The sequence below is a fragment of the Drosophila miranda genome, chromosome XL (genome assembly GCF_003369915.1).
Source record: "Drosophila miranda strain MSH22 chromosome XL, D.miranda_PacBio2.1, whole genome shotgun sequence".
Taxonomy (NCBI): Eukaryota; Metazoa; Arthropoda; class Insecta; order Diptera; family Drosophilidae; genus Drosophila; species Drosophila miranda.
In genome coordinates, this window is record NC_046673.1 from 18,840,071 (window position 1) to 18,862,128 (window position 22,058).

Sequence of the window (22,058 nt, forward strand, 5' to 3'; positions counted from 1 at the left end):
TAGATACGCCGAGAGGTGCGTGGAGAAGCCCATTGGAAAAGTGTCTGATTTGCGTGTGTTTTTTCTTGCAGGCAAACACTTGACATCCATCCAGGAATCAAATAAACCGAAGGTAAGTGCAGCCACAAATTAACACACAACATCACAAGGAGGAGCCACCGTCGAGTGGCACGGCGGCAGCGGCACGGCGGCAAGGCCTTCTTTTCCACGAAAACTGTCTGCCACTCGAGGGGCGATGCTTCACTTAAGGCACTTATTCGCCATAGAGGCAAGGAGAAGCCAAGCCGAATGGGGAGATACCCTGTAAAGGAAGGGGAAAGCCATCTTGCAGGAATCCCTCGAGGGTATGCTCTCTCCTTCCTGAATCTAAATCTAGTTGCATATATATCTCTCATCTTCCATTCAGTCACTCAAAAGCCAGTCAAGATTTCGACGCTTAACGAGCTGCACTTGCCGCTGCTGTGGGGGGCATGCCACCCCCCACCCCCCACTCCGCACTCCGCACTCCTGGTGTCGTCTATCTATAGGTTTTTCTTTTTTTTTTTTTCTGTGTATGCTAAGTGAAATTTAATGCCCTGGAAAATTGTACTAATATTTATTTTGGAATGGAATGGCAGACCCTTTTCTCTCTTATCCTTTGGGCAATAATTTAATTTGCAATTTGTGGCAGATACAAAACCCAAAAAGGCACCTCCTTCTCGTGTGCAATTGCAAAATGATATTACCAGAATGCCACCTCCCTACCAGGGAGTGGTGGAAGGTACAGGTTGTACACGTGTAGAAGGCATAAAGTACACATAACCCCGAAAAATGGTCAAATGATCATTGCAATCCAGCGATTCCTTCTTTAAACAAACAGACGGAGGGACGGACAGACGGACGGACGGACGGACAGACGGACGGACGGACGGACAGACCCCACAGACAGACGTGCTTTTCGATTGCGGTTTTGGCCACGTTTCTGGCTGCCTCTGTGCCTGCTGGCTAATGGCCCATGGAAACGTGCCTCAGTGCGCGCTGATTTGATGGCATTTCCTAGGCATTTCCAAACGAATGAAATGAGCAAACATTTTTATGAACTTCAGTTGGTGGCAACACCAAAAAAAAAACACACAAAACGTAAGTCTAAAAGTATACCAAAAGTCAGGTATTTGAAGGCCCCCCAAACCAGGCTTAAAAGTCACCAAAAAAATGTACCAAAGAAACGTGTTTCAGAGTAGCCTTTTTAGGGTTTTCAAAAGTATTGAATGGAGGAATTATCAATCAAAGGTAGTCCTTTTGGAGAAAGCTCTTTCAAGTGTTCCAAAGGGATGCATTTTCCAGGAAATTAAGGGAATTATTACCAAAGTATTTTTTGGGAGGTCTTTTCGTGTGATTCAAAGTTAGTATCTATATAGATATATATCGTATAGCTTGGGTTTAGGGAATTGTTTGGTTTTGTTGCATTGTTTTTGCCTTTTTGGGACCGACTGCGTTTGTTTTTTGTTGAATTCTGGGCACCGACTAAGTGGGGTCCCCCCGTTAAGCTTGATATTCGAGGAATTTCATGAGAAATAGTTTACTTTATGCATAATAATAGTTTGTGGAATGGAGTATTGCTTGGGAAAGTTTTGCGGCTTAATGTTGCACCCTCGAGTACAGGTGGAAATTGGGTAATTTCTTTGGGGCAGAGACACGGCCACCTGCTATTATGTTAAGCCTTTCGTTTTACATTTGAAGCACTCATAAATCAGGCTTAAGGAGGGGGTGGGGGAAGGTGGAGGGGGTATAGGGGAAGGAGTGGGAGAAGGAGTAGGAGTAGGAGTAGGAGTAGGAGTAGGAGTAGGAGTAGGAGTAGGAGTAGGAGTAGGAGTAGGAGGAGGAGGAGGAGTGGGAGTGGAAGTAGGAGGAGGAGGAGCCTCCTTGGGAGTGGGAGGAGCCCGACCAGGAGTAGCTTGCAACAAAATCTCTCCTGCCAACCCCACCCCTACCCGCCTTGGCCCAAAAACCAATTTGGCTACCAAGAAATTTCCATTAAGAAGCGAATGGCTGGGGCTGTGGAGAATGGAGTGGCCATGCGAGACCAATCCCTGGGGTTCATTAAGGTCGAAGCCCCGCAAGGTATTTTTCCATGGGTGTGCACTCAGAGCAAGGCAAAACGCCTTCTGCCACTCGTGCTCCGCCCCGCCCTGCCACGTAGCTCCATTTTCTACCATTTGTTGCAAATTGCAAGGGGCATGATGCATTTCACAAATGCATTACGTATACGCGCGCGTACTCGTATTCGCGATGCAATCACGCCGAAAATTCGTTTCCATATATTACACACACACACACACACACACACACACACCGGGCAGGCACATGCAACAAGAGTGCTGTGGGGCGGTGTGTTGCATGTGGCAGCTAGAGTAAAATGCTTTTGATTGTTCCGCCCCAGCCCCTAACCACCCCCCCGCTGGCCGCAGTTATTTATATTTGTATTGACTGCATTTTTGGTTTATGTTGCACGCGCCGCAAAGAGGGTGTGGCGGCTCCGCCCCCGCCCTTTGAGGGGGCCTCGCCTTCTCGAGGGTACCACAACTTCCATCAGAAAGTGCTGAAAAAATACTGTAAAATAGTATCTTAAATTCGTGGATATTCGGCTCGAATTTCACAGATACATTTTCGCAAAAGATACCCTATCTTTTGGTTTGCAAAAAATACTTGAAATGCCCATTTTTTCTGTGTGTTTTCGTTGGGTGTTTTTTTTTGGGCTCGGTTTTTCGGTGGAAAGTTTACATCGCTTTGGCATTGTGTTGTGTAGAGGGAGTCCTGTTTTTTTTTTTTGGTTTACAGAGAGTGCTCTCTCTCTCTCTCTCTCTGTCTCACTGTACCCCCCCGCCACCGCCTGGCCCGAAATTCGCGTTGTTTTCGCTGTTGTGATTCCTGGCATAATATTTATACTCGCTCCGGTCCGTGCCCCAGCCCCGTGCCCCATGCCCCCTTTTTTTTAGCATATTGTGATTCACTCAGGCTCTCGCTTTTCTCTCTCTCTATTCTCTGGCCCTCTTCCCCCCCGTTTTGGGAAATCATTTGTTAACCAGGCGTTTTTCGCACTTCCTGTTTGCATAATAAAAATACAGACACTCCTTGCAGGATATTTGTGGTGGAAATCAAGAGGAAAACATAGCAAAAGGTGTTGCGGAGAGAATTTAAAGGCACAAAAATGATCTATCTTTTCGGTTCTGGGCCGGAAAATGCCTGCAAAAACATTTCCATTGAATACTTGTGAATTTTTTTTTGGGTTGCAAAAATTCTTGAAATTTTTCAGAATTTACTTTGATTTGCCAGAGAGCAGCGCATCGATTGTTGGAAAAGTAAGCCACAAAATAAATAAACATAAAAAAAGGGAGAAAGAGAGGGAGAAGCGGGAGAGAACAAAGATGCAAAAGGGAGTGGGAGGGAGGGGGGGACAAAGCCATGTGGAAGGGGGGAACCGCAGCGAATTGGAAAAAGTCAAATGTGTGTGTGGGTGTGTGTGGGTGTATCTGTGTGTGTGGGAAAGCTTTCAAATGACAAACATTTCAATTAAATTCCAATTTGAATAAATTCCTAGCAACCAAAAACAAACTTCATCTTCGCCCGCCCCCCCTCCCCCCTCCGCGCATTTTCCAGGGAAAAAGTCCCAAATAAAATAAAATCAAATCAAATAGAAAATAAAGGGGTGGGGCAGCGGGGGGGGGGTAGAAAGAGCAAACGGAATGTAACAAGCAGAAAATTACATCAGCGACGGACCGAAAGTCCGCAGAAGCAAACAGAAATGCCAAAAACAGAGCGACAGAGGGCAGAAAAGGAGAGAGAGAGAGAGAAGAAAACGCACAAGGAGCATCAGAAACTAATTAAGAGAATTGCAATTGACAATGAAACGAGGGGCTAGAGACGACCGACGAGAGAGGAGCGACGAGAGACGAGAGAGAGGAGCGACGAGAGAGAGGAGCGACGAGAGACGAGACTGTACTCCGCACGGAGGTGACAGAGACAGACAGACAGCGTCGCGACGATTTCTAGTCCCATAATGAGCTTCGGATTCGAACTTTGGACCCCGCCCAGCCACCCCCTCCCCCTGCAAATTCAAAGCCGCAGCACTCGTTGATACGTGGTTCTATGATGCAACTCTGTGGCTGTGGCAGATCGAAACGACTACCAGATGCTCATTAGGGCACAGGGCAGGCCGAGGTGTGCTGCTGTACGACGCGTTCTGGGTGTGGGGCCCAAAAAAAAAACTACTTATATAAGCGAGAAAATAGACTGAAGGACACAGAGAGTTCTCTTCGCACAGAGAGTGCGAGAGTAAGCGGAGAAGCACTGAGTGGGAGTGGGGGAGGGGGAGGGGGAGGGTGTGGGTGTGGGGACCTTCCTTCTATCGACCTCAATTCACGGGCGGCTTTCTGGAGCTTCAAATGAAATTGTAATTTTATACAAATCGCTGTCGCAATCGCCACAAGAAAGTCGAGGGCCGATGGTTGGAAAGGAAAACTTGAGAGGGAAAACTGGTGGGGGGGGCAAAGAGTGGGGAGGGGGGCATACGTGCCTCTGGCTTTCATGGAGTACTCTCCTTCGTCCTTCGTTCTCCGCTCTCCGCTCTCCGCTCTCCCCTCATGTACGTGACAAACGAAAATCTACTATTTCCTATTTCCACCTTTAATTCTCGTTTCTCTCTGCCACCCCCCTCCTGCCCCCCCTGCCCCCCCTGCCCCTCTGATGACCACAATTTGTAGTCATTGAGTGTGCCTGCCCTGCCGCCGTCTCGAAGGAAACAGATTTCTCGGCACAAGAGAAAGAGAGAAGAGAGAAGAGAAAGCAGCACTCTACTACGAGTTCAATGAGAGAAAACGAGCCACTTGTGCTGTTCACTTAAATAGTTGCAAGTTAATTAAGTTAAAATATGGCTGCCAGGACTCGGGACTGGGAACTGGGGAGAGGGGAAAGAGAAAGGGGCCAGTGCCATGGAGTGTCGTCTATTAAATGAAAGTGCACGAAACTCCAAAGACAAACTCATCTTCTGATGACTTTCTTTCGCATGTGAATGTGTCCTGTCCAGTGCCATGTCCTCTGAAGTCCTTGCCCCTTCATGACTAATAGCCATAGATGTATTTAAGAGGCCAAACAGAGAGAGAGAGAGAGAGAGAGACAGAGTGGGCGAAATCAAAGGGCGGTAACTAAAGAGATGATTGTATGTATGCGTGTGGGGGGACGGGGGGAAAGCCATCTCTCATAAGCAATCAAATGGGAATGCTGGAAGGATCTTCTTCTTCACTCATTCCAGGACTCATCCTCGACAGCTGGTTCGTTGCTGGTTGATGAATTTACTCTTCTCTTGCCAAATGTAAACGACGCATGGCTCTGACATCCAACCGATGGTTGGCCAGATAATCGGCTTATGAAATGCATGAAATGGTGCTGGTGGAGGAGGGGGAGCTCAGAATCCCATAATCAGCCGACAGTTTCCTTCACTCCGATTGGCCACGGCACTGCTCTGCCGATCGCAGAGGCGAGAGAGATCTTCTACCCAGTACTTGTACTTCCGCAGCGGGTGTATTCATGCGTAGCTATTCTCCCGCTAGACAAATTCTAAAGGGTACACGTCTGCCGTCTCTCTGCCCGAAGCCGAGGAGGCGTATGTATTGTTGCTTTTCTGCCCGAAGCCGAAGAGGCGAACATACGTAAAGAGAGAGAGCAAATGCAATGCAAATACATTGGCTTCTGCGTTCGGCTGTTGATCGCTCGCCTGGCTCTGCTCTCTTTTTCTCACGGCAGCGCTGCAGTGGCTCGGCTGCAGGGGCTCGGCAGAGCTGCAGAGGCTCGGCCAGCTGCAGTGGCAGCGCTGCAGGGGCTCGGCAGAGCTGCAGAAGCTCGGCAGCGCTGCAGTGGCTCAGCAGAGCTGCAGAGGCTCGAGAGAGCTGCAGGGGCTCGGCAGCGCTGCAGGGGCTTGGCAGCGCTGCAGAGGCTCGGCAGAAATTAAGTGGCTCGGCAGCGCTACAGTGACTCGGCTGCAGTGGCTCGGCAGCGCTGCAGAGGCTAGGCAGCGATAAAGTGGCTCGGCAGCGCTGAAGTGGCTCTGCAGCGATAAAGTGGCTCGGCAGCGCTGCAGTGGCTCTGCAGCGATAAAGTGGCTCGGCGGGGCTGCGGTTGTTCATTGTGTAAGGCGCAGGGGGCGGAGGGATAATGAAGGAATGAATCAACTGAGACGCGGCGCTGCTCAAAGGAACAGAGTACCGACCGACCAGGCTGTGCTCTGGTTTTATTTGTGTTCCGCCTCTCCCTCTCCCTCCTTTCATTGATTAAAAATCGATAAACAAGAGGGAGGGAGAGAGAGGGAGAGAGAGAAATATGCAAGGGAAAAACTTAAAAAAACTTGCAGCAGAACTTTTGCTGGCATCACCGTAATTATTGAACTGAAACTTTCATCTGCCTTATACCTGGGATGGCTGTAATAAGACACCCCCCGCCTACCCAGCACTCCCCCCTTTCTCTCTTTTCTTCTATCTGTCTGTGCCGTTGCCGTCTCTGTTCCACTCTTTTACGGCGCTTTTTGCCAACTTTTTCCCACTTGTTTTCTAATTAGTTTTTAATACATTTTCCCCCCACACACACACACCCACACCCACACACACATGAGAGAGAGAGATACAAGCGGCTGGATGGCTTATGGAGTGATTAAAGCCACTCAATGACTAATTAGCATATGGCAATGCCTTGAGAGGAACCATTGTATGGGGGCCCGGACATAACTTCTCATTAGAAATGTAATATATTATGCAGACCTTTTGCCGAAATTAACACTAATTGCTATGAATGCCTCCAGACCGGACCCTCTGGATGTGTCCACACGCGCGAGCATGCCACACCCACACTCGGTCCGCCTCCCACGCCTTTTACTACCCGAAAAACTTTTGACGCTTTTGTTTTTGGGGAGGCTATTTTTATTTTGTGTCTCTCTCTTGGCTTTTTGCGAAAAACTGATAAAAACAATGCTTGCCATTTCGACAGCCGTTTGATGGTTTGATGCTCCTGTTTTTCTGCTGTTTTTCTGCTGTGGTTAGCAGTTTTTCCTCCCCTCCACCCTCTGTTCTTGTCCTCTGCTTAGTTGTTGTTGTTGTTTTTGAGCCGCCGCCATTGCGTGACAGCCATTTGTCTCACTCCCAAAAGGAAACATCCTTCCCCACCTCCTAAGAGAGAGAGAGAGAGAGAGAGAGAGAGAGAGAGTGACTGACTGACTGACAGCGAAATCATTGAAATGTCACTTGTGCTGTCACTTTTGCCCGGGCTTTTCCTTCGTCTCCGCCTCCGCCTCCGCCCTCGTCTCTGTGTGCCACGTATTCAATTTCCCTTTGGAAAAACGACACAAAGTGTGCGAGAGAGAGGGGGGAGAGGAGAGGGAGAGATATCCCCGGGCAAGTCACTTAATGTCAGTTAATTGAGCTCCCCTTGCCTTTGACTTTCCCCAGCTTTCTCCTGTGGTTTTGCATTCAAATTATAATCGAATTTCGGCACAAAGACCAACAACAAAGAAAAAAGGTACAACACATGTTTTCTATTCCGCCAGAGCTGGCGTTGCAGTTTTTTTTTTTAAATTGAAAATTGAAAATTGCACTCGACAGTCGCCTCATCATATCGTATTTCATGTGCCACAAAACATTTTGTCCATTCATTTTTTTTGGGTTAGTCCCAAAAACGAGAGTGGCAGGGAGATCCCCTGTGGAAGATCTATTCGGCATTTTCGTAATACACAGCCTTTTGGCTGAGATCTCTGGGATGCCGTTGCATGCCTCATCAATCTTTCATTGCGTTGCTTCTTCTTCTTTGCTTCTTTCTTTATTCCGCCTCCACCCCCCTCCCCCCCCCCCTCCCTTTGGCAGGCACTAAAAGCATCCCTGTTTCTGTTTCCTGTTTCATGGCCCGCCCCATAAAAGCCAGCTGCATAATTTTCGGATACCCTGGACTTGCACTCGTTGGATTTTCTGGGCTACACAGAATTTTAGGATTTTAGGAATAGGTATGGGAATTTTGAGGGGCAGAAAAGCTCTGTGGGACACTGTTGTGGGGGCAAAATGGTTGTGGATCGAGATTAGAGATGGATGTGGATCGAAATGGATGTGGATCGCGATTCTTCAAAGTTAGAGATGGATGTGGATCGAAATGGATGTGGATCACGATTATTCAAGGTTAGAGATGGATGGATAGAGATGGACGTGGATCGAAATCGATGTGGATCGAAATGGATGTGGATCGATATGGTTTTAGATCGAAATCGATGTGGATCGAGATGCTTAAAAGCTAGAGATGGATGTGGATCGAGATTCTTCAAAGTTAGAGATGGATGTGGCTCGAAATGGATGTGAATCGAGATGCTTCAAAGTTGGGACGATCCACATCCCTCTCGATAAGCCCGCTCCTCTCTTCCCCCCGCTAAACCCTTGAAAAGCGCCTGCTGTGACGGTCAAGAGGTCGTCTTTTCCCCGTAAAAGGTCCTCAACGACCTCCTCCGTGTCCAGCAATAGCCACTCCCGCTCTCTATAGGGCATCCAATAGTCGTATAATCCCTGGGAATATCCTTTCATATTTGTTACATCTTCTCCCGGGCGGGGAGCCCCCCTGCAAATGCACTACGTGCCGTAGGTGTGTGTGAGTATTGCGAGAAATATTGCCCGTCAAACATATCTTTGGCTTAATTCATGCGTGGCATCATCCGACACCCCGACACCCTCCCCCCGCTCCCCCTGCTCCCCCCGCTCCAAGCTCCTGTCGGGTGTATCCTCAAATCCAGAGCTCAATCTCGCGAGCAGGCAAGCAGGCGTGCGTGCCGTGGCGTTTGGTAAACCAAAAATCGACACAAACCACTTGCCCCCCTTGCCCCCCTTGCCACCCATGCCACCGTGCCACATGCCACCCACCATAAGCCGTTTGATGCAGGCACGTGAGTCAGCTTATGAAAATCAAATTTCTAAACAAAAAAAAACACAAAAAAAATGAAACATGAATAAGGTTCGCAAGGAACTGAATGGATGGATGCTCGACTGTTTGATGCCCTCTCCGGCTCCCTTTGGGTGCATGCGGCACTTCTCTCTCTCTCTCTCTCTCTCGATAGATCGAGACTTTTATTTATTATTCCACTTTTGTGCGGGGTTTAAATCAAATTTGCATATAAGACATCCCTGCGAACACTTCTCCGAGGCGAACGAGAGGCGTATTATAATCAATGGCGGTGTAAGGATGCGGCATGTGTGGCATGTACGGATGAGGGTACGCCAGAGGCTGCGGGCTCAGTGTCTGTCTGTGTGTGTTTTCTGAATTGAGGTTTTCACTTCAAATTGGTTTTGGTTTTAGTTTGCTGAATGGATTTCGGTTAGTGCGCCAAGTGCTGCTGTGGCACCCCCGCAGGAAGATGCTTTATGGCCTGCTCGCTTAGGCTTCGTGTGTTTTAATCAGGGGGACTCAAGGACACGCCAATGTTGGCTAAACCAGAGACGCCTGGGGGGGCGATAACAGGCAACAGTTTGCCACTCTCTCTCCGGTGAAAATTCAATTCTCCTCTAAACTATCGATAAATATCTGCCTTAAAGTGGCGATACTTTTCTCCTTGCTCTTCCTTATGTCTTTACTATCCTTCACCCCATTTTGGGTTCGGCTTTTCTCTCTGGCTCTGTCGTGTGTGTGTATCTTCTATCTACGTTTTCCCAAGTTTATGTGCTTTTGTGGCCTCCCACCGTAACTAATATTAACATGCCAGCAGGCGGCCACGCCTCTTCCACCCTTGCCCAACCGCCAGCTGTGTGCCCAACCATGTGTGTGTGTGTGTGTGTGTGTGTGTGTATCTAAGTTATTAAAGTTGATTGTGTGGTCCCGTCCCTTGTTTAACTGCCTGCAGCGTTTGGAGTCGCCAGAGGAGGCCACAAAATGCGTGTTTGCTGATTGAAGTTCAAGCATATTTCGGCACAAAATTAAATACAAGACAGAGAACACCAAAGACAGAAGTCGAAGGAGGTGAAGGAGGAGGAGGAGGTGCAGGAGGAGGAGGAGGTGCAGGAGGAGGTGCCGGAGGAGGAGGAGACAAGGAAAGCGAAGGAGTAGAAGAAAAAGGAGCAGAAGAGGAAACTTTTAGGAGTAGTAGCAGCCATAGGATGCCAGTCGATTGTCAACTACTTCATTTACAGCCACGTCTATCCAACAGATACATGCATGCTCCAGATACAGATCTTGGATCTAAGTCTCAACCTCTCCATTTTCTATACGAAAAGACAAGATTCCCACAGTAATTCCGTGACGAGAAGCAGTTTTCCACTTCATTAAAATATTTCTGAATGAATGATTGCACGTGTATCTGTGCATCCGTGTATCTGTGTGTGTGTGCATATGTCACGTACTTCCATTGAAGCCTCACGAAAAATTCCACCTACCTACCTTTCCTTCTTTCTGTCTTTTTTATCCACACTATCTCTATAGTTGGCTCTCCTTCTTTCTCTCCCTGTTTCTCCCTCTCTTTCTGGCTGAAATCGCTTGCCCCTTAGTTGCTCCTACTTGATGCATATTAAAACCCAAGTTGCACATATTTTTTTGTGGCGACACAAAGCCGCTGAGAGTGTGGGAGAGGGAGGGGGAGAGAGAAACAAGTGACGAGAGTGGCATACCCTCCGGGGGGCACTCGAAACTGGAAATATGGCCTGCACCAAACTGCTTATCGATATTTTCATCGATTCTTATGTTTAATATAGATAGTTTTATCGATTCTTATATTTTTTTATCGATAAATTGATCGATTCCTATGTTTATAATCGACGATTTTTCTAAGATTTGTTATTTTCGATTGTTTTTAGATAGGTTGTAGATACCTTCATCGAATATATGTCATATTAATCGGTTATCGGTGATAAATATTGATAAGTTAACAATTTCTCCCTTATATTCGATTTTCATCGGACTATTAATCGGCTTTTTAATCGATTATCTATCCTAATAACGATATTTTTAGAGAATTCTTGCACTCTTATCATCGTATCCGCAATACTATCATATTTTTATTAATCGATATTTAAATCGATTACTTTATTTTGTTGTAGATTATTGCCAGATGGTTGTAGATACTTTCCTTGAATACATATATACAAATAATCGGCTATCGGTGGTAAATATCGATTTCTTAAAATTATATTCGATTTTTATCTGACTATTAATCGGCTTTTTAAACGATTATCTATCCTAATAACGATATTTTTACAGGATTGTTCCACTATAATCATCGTATCCGCAATACTATCATATTAGTATTAATCGATATATAAATCGATTACTTTACTTCACTTGATATCGATATTTTTAGGCAATTTTCCTTCTGAATCACTAAATTCATTTCTTATGTTACTATTTATCGATATTTATATCGATTTTTGTCTGGAATATCGATAACTTGGCTTTTGTGGCCACAGAATCCACCCAAAAGCCTCTGCCCCAGAGTGTTGTCGAGGCTAAAATGCCAATGGGAGACCGTGCACACACACACACACACACATACGTACATGCGTTCCACTTACGCAGCGTTGCAGCGGAGGGGTAGGAGGTGTGGGGGGAGGAGAGCGGAGCGGCAGCTGGCGGTAACCGGTAACGACGATGCTCGGGCAACGCTTTTAACATTCGCATTATGCATGCGGCAATGCCGCGTATGTACATATGTCTCCCCTACCCCTTCCCCTGCCCCGCCCCTGCCCCCGCCCCTGCCCCTGCCACCGCCCCTACCAGTAGGGGCACACTAAAGTGGGGTATCGGGGCGTATACGGGTATATGGGGGCTTGGCTTCAGCAAAAAGTCCAAAGTAGGGCATGGCACTTAATTGAAAAACTTTTATGCGGTCGACAACGCAGCAAAAGAGCGACTCAGAGACTCGGAGAAAAAGAGCGAGCGGCGTAGAGAGGGAGAGGGCGGGAGAGAGAAAAAAAAAAAAATATATATATATATAACACAGAAAGTAAGGACAAGCGGACAGTGGAGCACAGGACACCAGAGGACAGCACCTTTTCCTCCATCTGCCCCTCTCTGCCCCTCTCTGAACCTCTCTGCCCCTCTCTGCCCCTCTCTGCACCATTCTGCCCCTCTCCGTGGGGGACCACCGGCAATAAAAGATAGTTTATTGTGGCTCACAAAAAGGCTTTGTTCTTGTCTCTGATACGAGAGTCCTCGTGCGAGTCCTCCGCATTGCCATTTTCCCTTGATTTTGCTGCTGTTGTTTTTCACCCCACATTAAGTCCTGGGTTTCATCATTTGCAAAAATGCCACTTTATATGCCACAGATACACGCCGCATATCCAAGTGTGTGTGTGTGCATATGCAAATGACTCCTTAGAAAGAGAAAGGACCCTCAGAGAGATAGAGAGGTGGAGAGGTGGAGAGCTAAGACAATACTTTGGGGCTGTGTTTCTTTCGTTGAAAGTCAAATCGATTCAAATTAATTCCATGCAATTTATTCAATCAACGCTGGAAAAATATCCTAAATCAAACGGAGTAGATGGGAATGCCATGTGGTGCGATATTTCAGACGTTTTTACCAAAAAATATCGTCTTAAGGCAGGTTTATCGACTCGAAGCCAATCCGCGAGGACTAGAATTTGAAGTTTTGGCTTGGCAATCGGTCCTCGGCTACGCAGACTATCGAAAAATCGATTAAAATCAATCGAACATGATACAAAATCGATAAAAACTAATCGAATTAGCGATTTATCTCAGAGAATTGCTCCACTTCTCGAACTCCACGCTATAACAATCGAAAATGTTTAAAACTATCGATATTTATCGATTAACACCATGAGAACAAACGAACGCAGTGAAAGTTTTGAGTAAAGCTTCTAAAGCCGATGCCCTCAAGCGACTCTGCAGCTTCGCCTCCACCGCACATGCTTTAGATTTTTAGGATGCCACAAGCAACCCCCCCCCCCCTCCTCCCCCCCAAGAATCCTTTGAGATATTTCACTGGCATGTGCAAATATTTGAAGCTCCACAGGCGACAGCAGCTGACTGTAATGGAGACCTCATTCGCAGCAGTTTCCTCGAGTAATTGACGCAAAGAAAATGCCTGAAACTCCATCTTCTTTTTGGGGAGATTCAAATCAATACGACCACGACACTTGCAGCTCTGTCTCTCACTTCGGGCTGTCAAATGGTGGTGCAGCACTCCCTCTCTCCCCCCCCTTTTGGGGCTGTAATAATTGCACATACGCCACGTGCGACACGTTTATTGCATTCTTCTGCTTTGTTTTGTTATTTGTTTGATTATTTGCATATTGCGTTCCAGCAGCTGTCGAATATTTGCGAGAACAAAATGGTTTTTAATTGCATTTCTATTGTTTTGTTTGTTGTTTCTTTTTTCAAACCCTTTTTATGAGCTGTCGTATGTGGTGAAATACTCAGCGGGAGAATCAACTAAGGTACGGTGTATTGTCCAGTTCTTTATTGTCCTTCAGGGCTCTTTGGGATTCTGTCTTTGGGGCATTCTTGGGGGGACAACATCATGGAAATTCCAGGGAGATTTCTCAACGGAAACGCCTGAGGAAAATCTGCAAAAATCTTTCGTTGGGTGACTTTTTGGGTCACTCTTTGAGTCACTCTTTTGGGTTATTATTTGGTCACTCTTTGGGTCATTCTTTGGGTCACTCTTTGGGTCACTCTTTGGGTCCTTCTTTGGGTCATTATTTGGTCACTGTTTGGGTCATTCTTTAATCACTCTTTGGGTCTTTCGTTGGGTCATTCTTTGGGTCATTCTATGGTCATTCTTTGGGTCCTTCTTTGAGTCATTCCTTGGCTCATTCTTTGGTCATTTTTTGGGTCGCTCTTAGAGTCATTCTTTGGGTCATTCTTTGGGTCATTCTGTGGCTCATTCTCTGGTCACTCTTTGGTCATTCCTTGGGTCATTCTTTCGTTATTCTATGGTCTCTCTTCGGGTCATTCTTTGGTCATTCTTTGGGTCCTTCTTTGAGTCATTCCTTGGCTTATTCTTTGGTCATTCTTTGGTCACTCTTTGGGTCACTTTTTGGGTCCTTCTTTGAGTCATTCCTTGGCTCATTCTTTGGTCATTCTTTGGGTCATTCTTTGGGTCATTCTTTGGCTCATTTTTTGGTCATTCTTTGGGTCCTTCTTTGAGTCATTCCTTGGCTCATTCTTTGGTCATTCTTTGGGTCACTCTTTGGGCCATTCTTTGGGTCATTCTTTGGGTCATTCTTTGGGTTATTATTTGGTCACTCTTTGGGTCTTTCGTTGGGTCATTCTTTGCTCATTTTTTGGGTCATTCTTTGGTAATTCTTTGGGTCACTGTTTGGGTCACTCTTTGGGTCTTTCGTTGGGTCACTGTTTGGGTCATTCTTTGGTTCATTCTTTGGTCATTCCTTGGGTCATTCTTTGGTCAATCTTTGGCTCATTTTTTGGTCATTTTTTGGCCATTCTTTGAGTCACTGTTTGAGTCACTCTTTAGGTCACTCCTTGGGTCATTCTGTGGCCGCATTCTTTGGGTGGGACATTTTTTTCGGCCATTTCTCTTGGGACATTCTTTGGGTCTTCGGCTGCAGCCATTCTCTGGGTCTGTGCTGCATTCCCTGGCACATCATTGGCTCCCCACACCGCCCCCGCCCCTCCCCTGGTTTCCCGGGCCCTAAACATTTTAATTGGATGCGGATAAGACGGAGGCAAGTGCGAACAGGGGTGTGGCATCGGGATGAGATCTGGTCAGCGGCGGTCTGGTGGCGGTGGCGGTGGTCACCGACAGACAGAACTCACTCCCCCACCAGCCCTCCAGCCAGCGCTCTCTTGGCCTCTCCTTCAATCGCTCTTGCCACCTATCTCTGATGCTGATGCTGATGCTGATGCTCCGGCTCCTCCGCTTGTGGCATGCCTCTGCTTGGCCTCTATCTGTCCGAATGGAGAACACAATGATGGGGCGAGGGTCAGGGGGGGGCCAGGGTGGGGAATGTCGGTTGAGATTTTCCCCAAGCTCGCGTTCTAAATGAAAATCCAATGACATGCACACACACACACACACACACACACATATGGAGAGCGAGTGCAATTTTGCGCCCGCATGCGGTGGAAAATTGTTCGTGCTTGTGGAGAGGGCGAGGGGTAGGGGTAGGGGTAGTAGAAGAAAATGAGAAAAGCGCAAAATCATTACGATTTGAATGCCATAAAATGCGTTTTCCTCGTTTCGTTTCGCAATTGTGGGACCATTCAGAGGTCCTGCCGCAGGGCGGGGTAGGGGGGGGGGGGGGCGGTGGGGATGGGGCTGGGGGGTTGGGTAAAGAAAATTCCAGGGTATTGTCTGCTTAACCGCAAAGTGAGCGATTGGCAGTGGAGGTGGTGGTGGCGCTTGGGGGGTACGAAAATGTCTTTTTTTAGACGACAGCTAAACACTTTTCACACGCCCCCCACTCCCCTCGCTCCCTCCCTCCCCTCCAGTGACATAATAAACTGAAACTGTCAGTGGCATGCCCCATGCCCCATGCCGCACCCATATCCTGCCACAGAGAGGGAGAACTTCAACACACAAAAGGCGTTGCTGTGTGTGCTTTTTCTGGGCATTGACCAAATGCGGAAGAAACAACAGCAACACTGGAATCAAGGGTGCACATTGGGCATGTTGCAACAACTACACCCCCCCTTGGGTTGGCAACACCTTGTATTTTGGGGGGGTGGGGGAGGAGCGGGGAGTAGCTCAAAAGTTGATTTCGCTCTCTCGGAAGCCACACGAACACCAGAGAAACAATCAAATTCAGCTTAACGATGGAAGCACTTGACTTACATACACAGATACATAGATGCACAGATACATAGATACACAGATACATCTTTGAAGGGAAGAAGAAAGACTTGCTTTGAGCCAGAGAAATCGAAGGATGGAAGCACAGAGACGGGGACGGGGACTCCCCCCCCCCCCCACCACTCGATCCAATAAAATGTTTTGTGGTTCTATCATACCCTGGCAAAGTCCTGGGAGTCCTTTTCATTGGGCATGCCCGCACTCCAGGCCATAGATCATGGGATAGATCGATGAATCCGGGCATCGAACCATCCGAAGGGCCTTCAAATCCCCTCCCAAAAAGGAGGCCATCCCCCCTTTAAGCCGGGCTCTGGCCAGAGAAGGGGCATCCAACCGTTCGAGTCCTCTGCCCTGCCCTGCCCTGCCACATAGTTGGCTGTGTAGTTTTTCCCTCTCAATTTTCTTTTGCTTTTCTTTTGGCCTTGCTTTTTCTGTAACCCACTTTACAACTTCCTCAAGTGCTGCCGCTGCCGCTGCCGTTGCCGCTGCCGCTGGCGGTATAATCATAAACTGGTGGCGCCTCAAAGTATGCCAATGCATGTGCCACATGGCCATGTTTTTTTTTTCTTCTTCTTATTTTTCGAGCGAATTAAATTGCATTTTGTATTGATTTCAATTAAGTTTGTGCAACGTGGGAAACGTTGGCCTGTGTTGCATGTGGCAAAGAACGTCTTTATTTGATTGATTTGTTCGATTGCCAAAAAATGTGTATCTCAAAAAAGGATTTGCGGCACGCGTCGGCGCTCCACCTTCTTTCGTAATCTATTAAAAATGTGATTTTAATGTTTTCTTAATATCCCCCCCCCCCCCCCACAGGTTTTCCCCGCACCTTTTCCGTTAGGAAAACTCACTTTTAAGGATGTAACTCGATATTTAGGTGGTAGCCTGCCCCTGCCCCTGACCCTGCTGCATGCCACATTCCATATAAAAAATTAGTTGAATTTTGTGGCTCCTTAAAAGCCAATTAAGCGCCAGGACTTCTCGTCATAATTCACATGAAAGTCGCAGGATGCCAATCAATGCAGGACATACAGAAGTGCAGGCGGGACTACAGAGAGGGGGGAGAGGGGTGGAGAGAGGGGGGAGGAACCGAATAACAATTCAGGCTTTTAATTTCATTGCCTCTGAGCACTCCCCTGGGAATCGCATGATAAATGAAGGACCCGACGACCCACAGCCAGAGACGGTCCCCCCCCGCCCCCTCCCCCCTCCAAGGGGGGGATGTACAGAGTTCATTCACACGCCCTCGAGCCTGTGCTGGCTTCTCGGGCATAATTAGTGGCTCTGTGTCCTGCCAGGACTCCGCCAAGGTCGAAGAGCTGTCAAAGTCAAAGCAGACTCGTAGATTATTCATTTGCCATTCAAAAACAAAGTACCCACCCCCCTCCCACCCCCACGATAATCCCCTAACCGGAATTCAAGGGCCATACCGGGAAATACCCTGTAATTTGTAATTTTGTGTCTCGGGAAAGCCAAATCCTGACCATAAAAGCCATATTATTGGGTGCTCCAAGGGCAAGCCTTTGCTCCCAGAAATTCCAGGGATTCCAGTGGGGCCTTGACCTCCCACAGAAACCTTCCAAGTGGAGCACCGCTGGATATTGTTTTAATGAAATTCGAATTGATTCCACAGGCAGCCATTTTGTGTACGCCTGAACATTTTAATCTAATTTCAATGTTCTCACCCACAAAAAAAAACAACAAAAAAACAACAAAAAGAAACGAACGGGAAAAGTGAAAGTGAAAGGCAACGAAGCGTAAATGTTGAAAAGTTTTTCCATTCAGCGGGGAAATGCGGCAAATACAGAGAGAACACTTTTAGGTAGATTCGCGTGCAACATTTTTGTGGTCACCCCCTGCCAGCCCTGCCACCCCTGCTGTCAAAGCGGTAGTAAAGTTAACGCCAATTGGCCCACAAAAAAAAACACACACAAAAAAAAGAAAATAAAATAAAAGAAAGAAAAACGCACTCAATTAGCTTTGATTAAATGGAAGCAACCCTCGCTGATTCGACCTTCGGGCTTTGGGCATTTGAAAAACATAGCGCTGACAGGCCTTGAGCGTGGGGGGGCTTAGGCCACTTCGATCGGCCATAAATTGGGTTTAAAGTTGATTGAATTATGGGAGAAGGGCTTGGAGATGGCCAAACAGAAAGAGTCGAAAGATATTCCAAGGACGGAACAGAGCCACAGCGCTGCTAGCAGTCCAGGTTAACTGGCTGTTAACGTTACCGGCTACCGCTCACTGTTAACAGACAGGTGGGCAAAGCAGTGCTACAGCGAGCTGTAGAGCGAAACGTTTGAGCGAACTGTTAAAGCGTACTGTTAAAGCGCACTTTTAAAGCGCACTGTTACGGCGCACTGTTAGAGCGCACTGTTAGAACGCTTGGTTAGACCGCTCTGTTAGATTGCTCTGCTACAGCGTTCTGTTAAAGCGCACTGTTACCGCTCGTACGACTGTCACACGATTCGTTACGCGAGCGCTGGGAGATCGAAGCTGCAGCCGAAGTTCTCTCCCTCAGCGTCTCTCTCTCTCTCTCTCTTCTCTCGCTCTCCCTACAGCGCTTAGCACTTGATCCACTGTCCCACAGCCACCAATCCAATCCAAGCCATTGATTGCCTTGAAGAATAATCCCTAAAAATAGTCCAAAGCTATCTTGTGTGTGTGTGTCTGTGTGTGTGTGTGTGGCATTAAGGTCTTAAGGGTAATTGCAGAGCTTCTCCTGCTGCTGCTGCTGCTGCATTTGTACTTGTCGTTTTATACGGATTTGATTTGACCCCAAAAATGTTTGCCTTTGACAGCTGTTGCTGGTGGCTCCTTCTGTCCTTAACTATGCTGCCTGTCTGCCTGCCTGCCAGCCTGGATGCGATGCTGCCACTGGGTGTTGCAATGGTCTGCTGGTCGTTCTGCTGTTGCTGCCTTTTCATTTGCATTTTGCAGTTTGCTTTTTTGCGCCTAATTAAGAAGGCCAAACGATGCAGGCATGGAGATGGACAGGATCTGCTCCTGCTGCTGCTGTATATCCTTTGAGGCAACACAGTGGCTTCCCCTGGCTTATTATCTCATCTAATTTACGGGCTTTCCTTCTTGCCTTTTCCCCAGCGCTTTTTTCCGCTCGTTTTTCCACACCGATTCAAGCTAAATGAAATCAAGTCGTGTAATGAGCAAAAAACTTGTGGAAAATCTGCCTCCCAATGAATGCTCCAACCCCAACCCCTCCCCCCCCCCCCCCAATCCACCATCCACCAGGAGTTCATAATTTTCTGTTAACCCCGCACCCCCCCGGACACGGAAAATGTACTACATTTTCATGAAAACAATTTCGCGCATTGCGCTGTAATTTTTTTTTGTTTTTTGATTTTTGAACGAAAATTGTAATTTTTGCATAGCCCCCCCCCTCGATGTCCCATGGTGCAGCCCTATAGTGGCCAGGACATCTGTGCACGTCCTGTCCCATCCGGTGTTCGGCTCCTGTGGTCCTGTTAATGTGTCCATTGTGCTGGTTAACAAAACCAATTTGCCTTAGTGGATTTTTATGTTGCAACTCCAGAGTCCGGACTCCGGATTCCGCACACTCCGGACTTTTGTATGCGGTTTTTTGTTGTTTGTTTGTTTGTTTGTTTGTTGGCTTGCAGTTCTGTTTGTCCATTTTTCAGTTGTGTTTGTCGACAGTTTGTTTTGCCATTTTTTTTTTTTTTGATTGCTGTTTCCGCCACCAAATGGTTATGGCTCTTTGGCTTTTGCCTTTAATTGTAATCGGATAAGAGAGAGCCGCATAAAGCCTTCTAAAATTAAATTCAACCAAAAACCAAAACTAATCAAAGAAGAGGAAAACCCCGTTGTGATATCGGGGGTAAAAAGGATTGATTCAATTATTTATGATAAAAAATTCTGCAGGGGTTTTTCGAAGAAAACGTTGCGACTGTTTGCCTAAAACAAAGGAGGAAATTGAAAAATATTTCCAAAAATCGTCATTATAATTTAATTTACTTTTTGAAACTTTTTAAAATATTTTAAAAGTTTTTTAATAATTATAGGAATCTGATATAATGGACCTTTGTACGAAATTGATTGCCGCAAATATCAATAAAATCTTAGGAGGAAATTTAATTTTAATTGTTGCAAATTTTTCAAATATTTCGAATATGATATTAAAAAAAAACGTTGGCATGGACCTTTTTAGGAAATTGATTTAAATTTGAAAAATATTTAGTTTTTGTTGACAAAAAATTGTTTGATTAATTTAATTTTAATTGTTGAAAATTTTTCAAAGCATACGAATATGAAATAGAAAATGTTATCGTGGACCTTTGTTTGAAAAAGATTTATTGATTGCCGCAAAAATCAATAAAATCTTAGGAGGAAATTGCCAAATATTTAGTTTTAATAATTTAATTTTAATTGTTGAAAATATTTTAAATAATACCAATATAATATAAAAAACGTTGGCATGGACCTTTGATCGAAATTGATTTATTGATTGCCGCAATTATGAGGAATTTGAAAAATATTTAGTTTTTGTTGACAAAAAATTGTTTTAATAATTGAATTTTAATTTTTGAAATTTTTTTAAATAATACGAATATGATATAGAAAATTTTAGCATGGACCTTTTGTACGAAATTGATTGCCGCAAATATCAATAAAATCTTAGGAGGAAGTTGGCACATATATGTATATAGTTATAATAATTTAATTTTAATTGTTGAACATTTTTTTAAATAATACCAATATAGTATAAAAAACGTTGGCATGGACCTTTGTTTGAAATTGATTTATTGGTTCCGCATTTATGAGGAAATTTGAAAATATTTAGTTTTTGTTGACAAAAAATTGTTTTAATAATTTAATTTTAATTTTTAAAATTTTTTCAAATCATACGAATATGATATATAAAATTTTAGCATGGACCTTTGTACGAAATTGATTTATTTTTGGCTAGAAATAAAACTTAGATGAAGGCGAAGGCTCAGACATGCCTTCTTTAAAAGTGTACCTCGAAAAGCCTTTAATCGATGATAAAATTGTACATATGGGATCGTTCCAAGGTCTAGTTACCAGTTACGCCATTCCGCTATAATTTTTATGATTAAAATCCCCAGCCTTTCTTTTATTAAATCCTTCTTCTTTCTTCTTTTTTTTCAGGCATAAACTAAACACAAATTAAGTTCCTGAAGTTGCAGCAGAAGAACATAAGCACTATATAGATCAAAGATGTCAATGAATTGGGCCCTGTATTGGGGCATAATGTGGGTGCTTTCAGGTAAGTTCTCTCTCATCTCCAAGATATATGTGGAACGGTGCAAAAACTGTACCCCAGAAACCATCGCCGTATTCTTTTTTCCAAATTCGCGTCACGTAAAAACAATTTCGCTGTCGCTGTCGCGACCCGTAGTCTGTACAGAAATTGTTTTATATCATCTCTTTTCAGCTCTTTTCATCTCTATCTCTATTTTATATAAACTGAAAATTTAAAATAACAAGCCGTAAGCGTGCTTTGATTATTGCAAGAACATTTTCAGCGCATTGCAAATTGCAAATTGAGCAGAAAAAAGGCATAGCCGCCACGCCCCCCTCCCCCCTTCCCCCCTGCACATTCACGGTGAAGGTTGAAGGTTGACAGGGAAGGACATGGGGCACAATGCTAGTTGGAATTTGAGTAGTACGTTTTGTGCAGGAGGTGGTGGCATGGAAAAAAAAGGGTGTCCTGGCTTGTTCTCCGATGAAGCGATATCCTGCCTCGTTCGGAAAGTTTTCTACAGGATGTGTGTGTGTGCATTCCATGTGAAATGTGAATTTCATGCAGCAATTGAAATGCATAGAGCATTCCGGAATTCAAGTTGGCTTCCAATAATTCTTTCTTCGACCGAAGGTAAATACCATTTAAATGAGTTTTTCTGCAGGAAAAAAAAAAACCAGTGCAGGAGACAGACAATTTAGGGGCTCTACCCAGAGAAAGTTGGCGAAAGTTTCCCAGAGAAAACGGTACCCACCATTGACAAAACACGAACGAACCCATTTCGATTGCGTAATAAATTTATTTCATTTTTGTTCCCATTTCCATTTCCTGTTTTTGCCCCCCAAAAGCTTTTTGGCTGAAATTAATGTACAACTCAACGGCTGGCAATGGCAATCAATAAAATGTCAAGGCCCTGGAAAAATATTTGGTCGGATTAAAGTCTGAAGCTTAGCCACAGTCACTGCCACTGCCGCTGCGTGTTTCGGGAGGCGCCACCCGAAAGAGAGA

General features: G+C 45.7%; 1 protein-coding gene across 3 annotated transcripts in view; it reads left to right on the forward strand.

The window, feature by feature from the left end:
• LOC108164714 (zwei Ig domain protein zig-8) overlaps window positions 1-22,058 on the forward strand; it is a 169,871-nt gene that overhangs the window by 104,242 nt on the left and 43,571 nt on the right. For all 3 annotated transcript variants that reach the window (XM_017300592.2, XM_017300593.2, XM_033387911.1), the window contains 2 exons: window positions 72-112; window positions 20,957-21,074. In XM_017300592.2, the coding sequence (XP_017156081.1) occupies window positions 21,026-21,074 (49 nt within the window). In that variant the 5' untranslated portion in view covers window positions 72-112; window positions 20,957-21,025. The remainder of the gene's footprint in view (window positions 1-71; window positions 113-20,956; window positions 21,075-22,058) is intronic.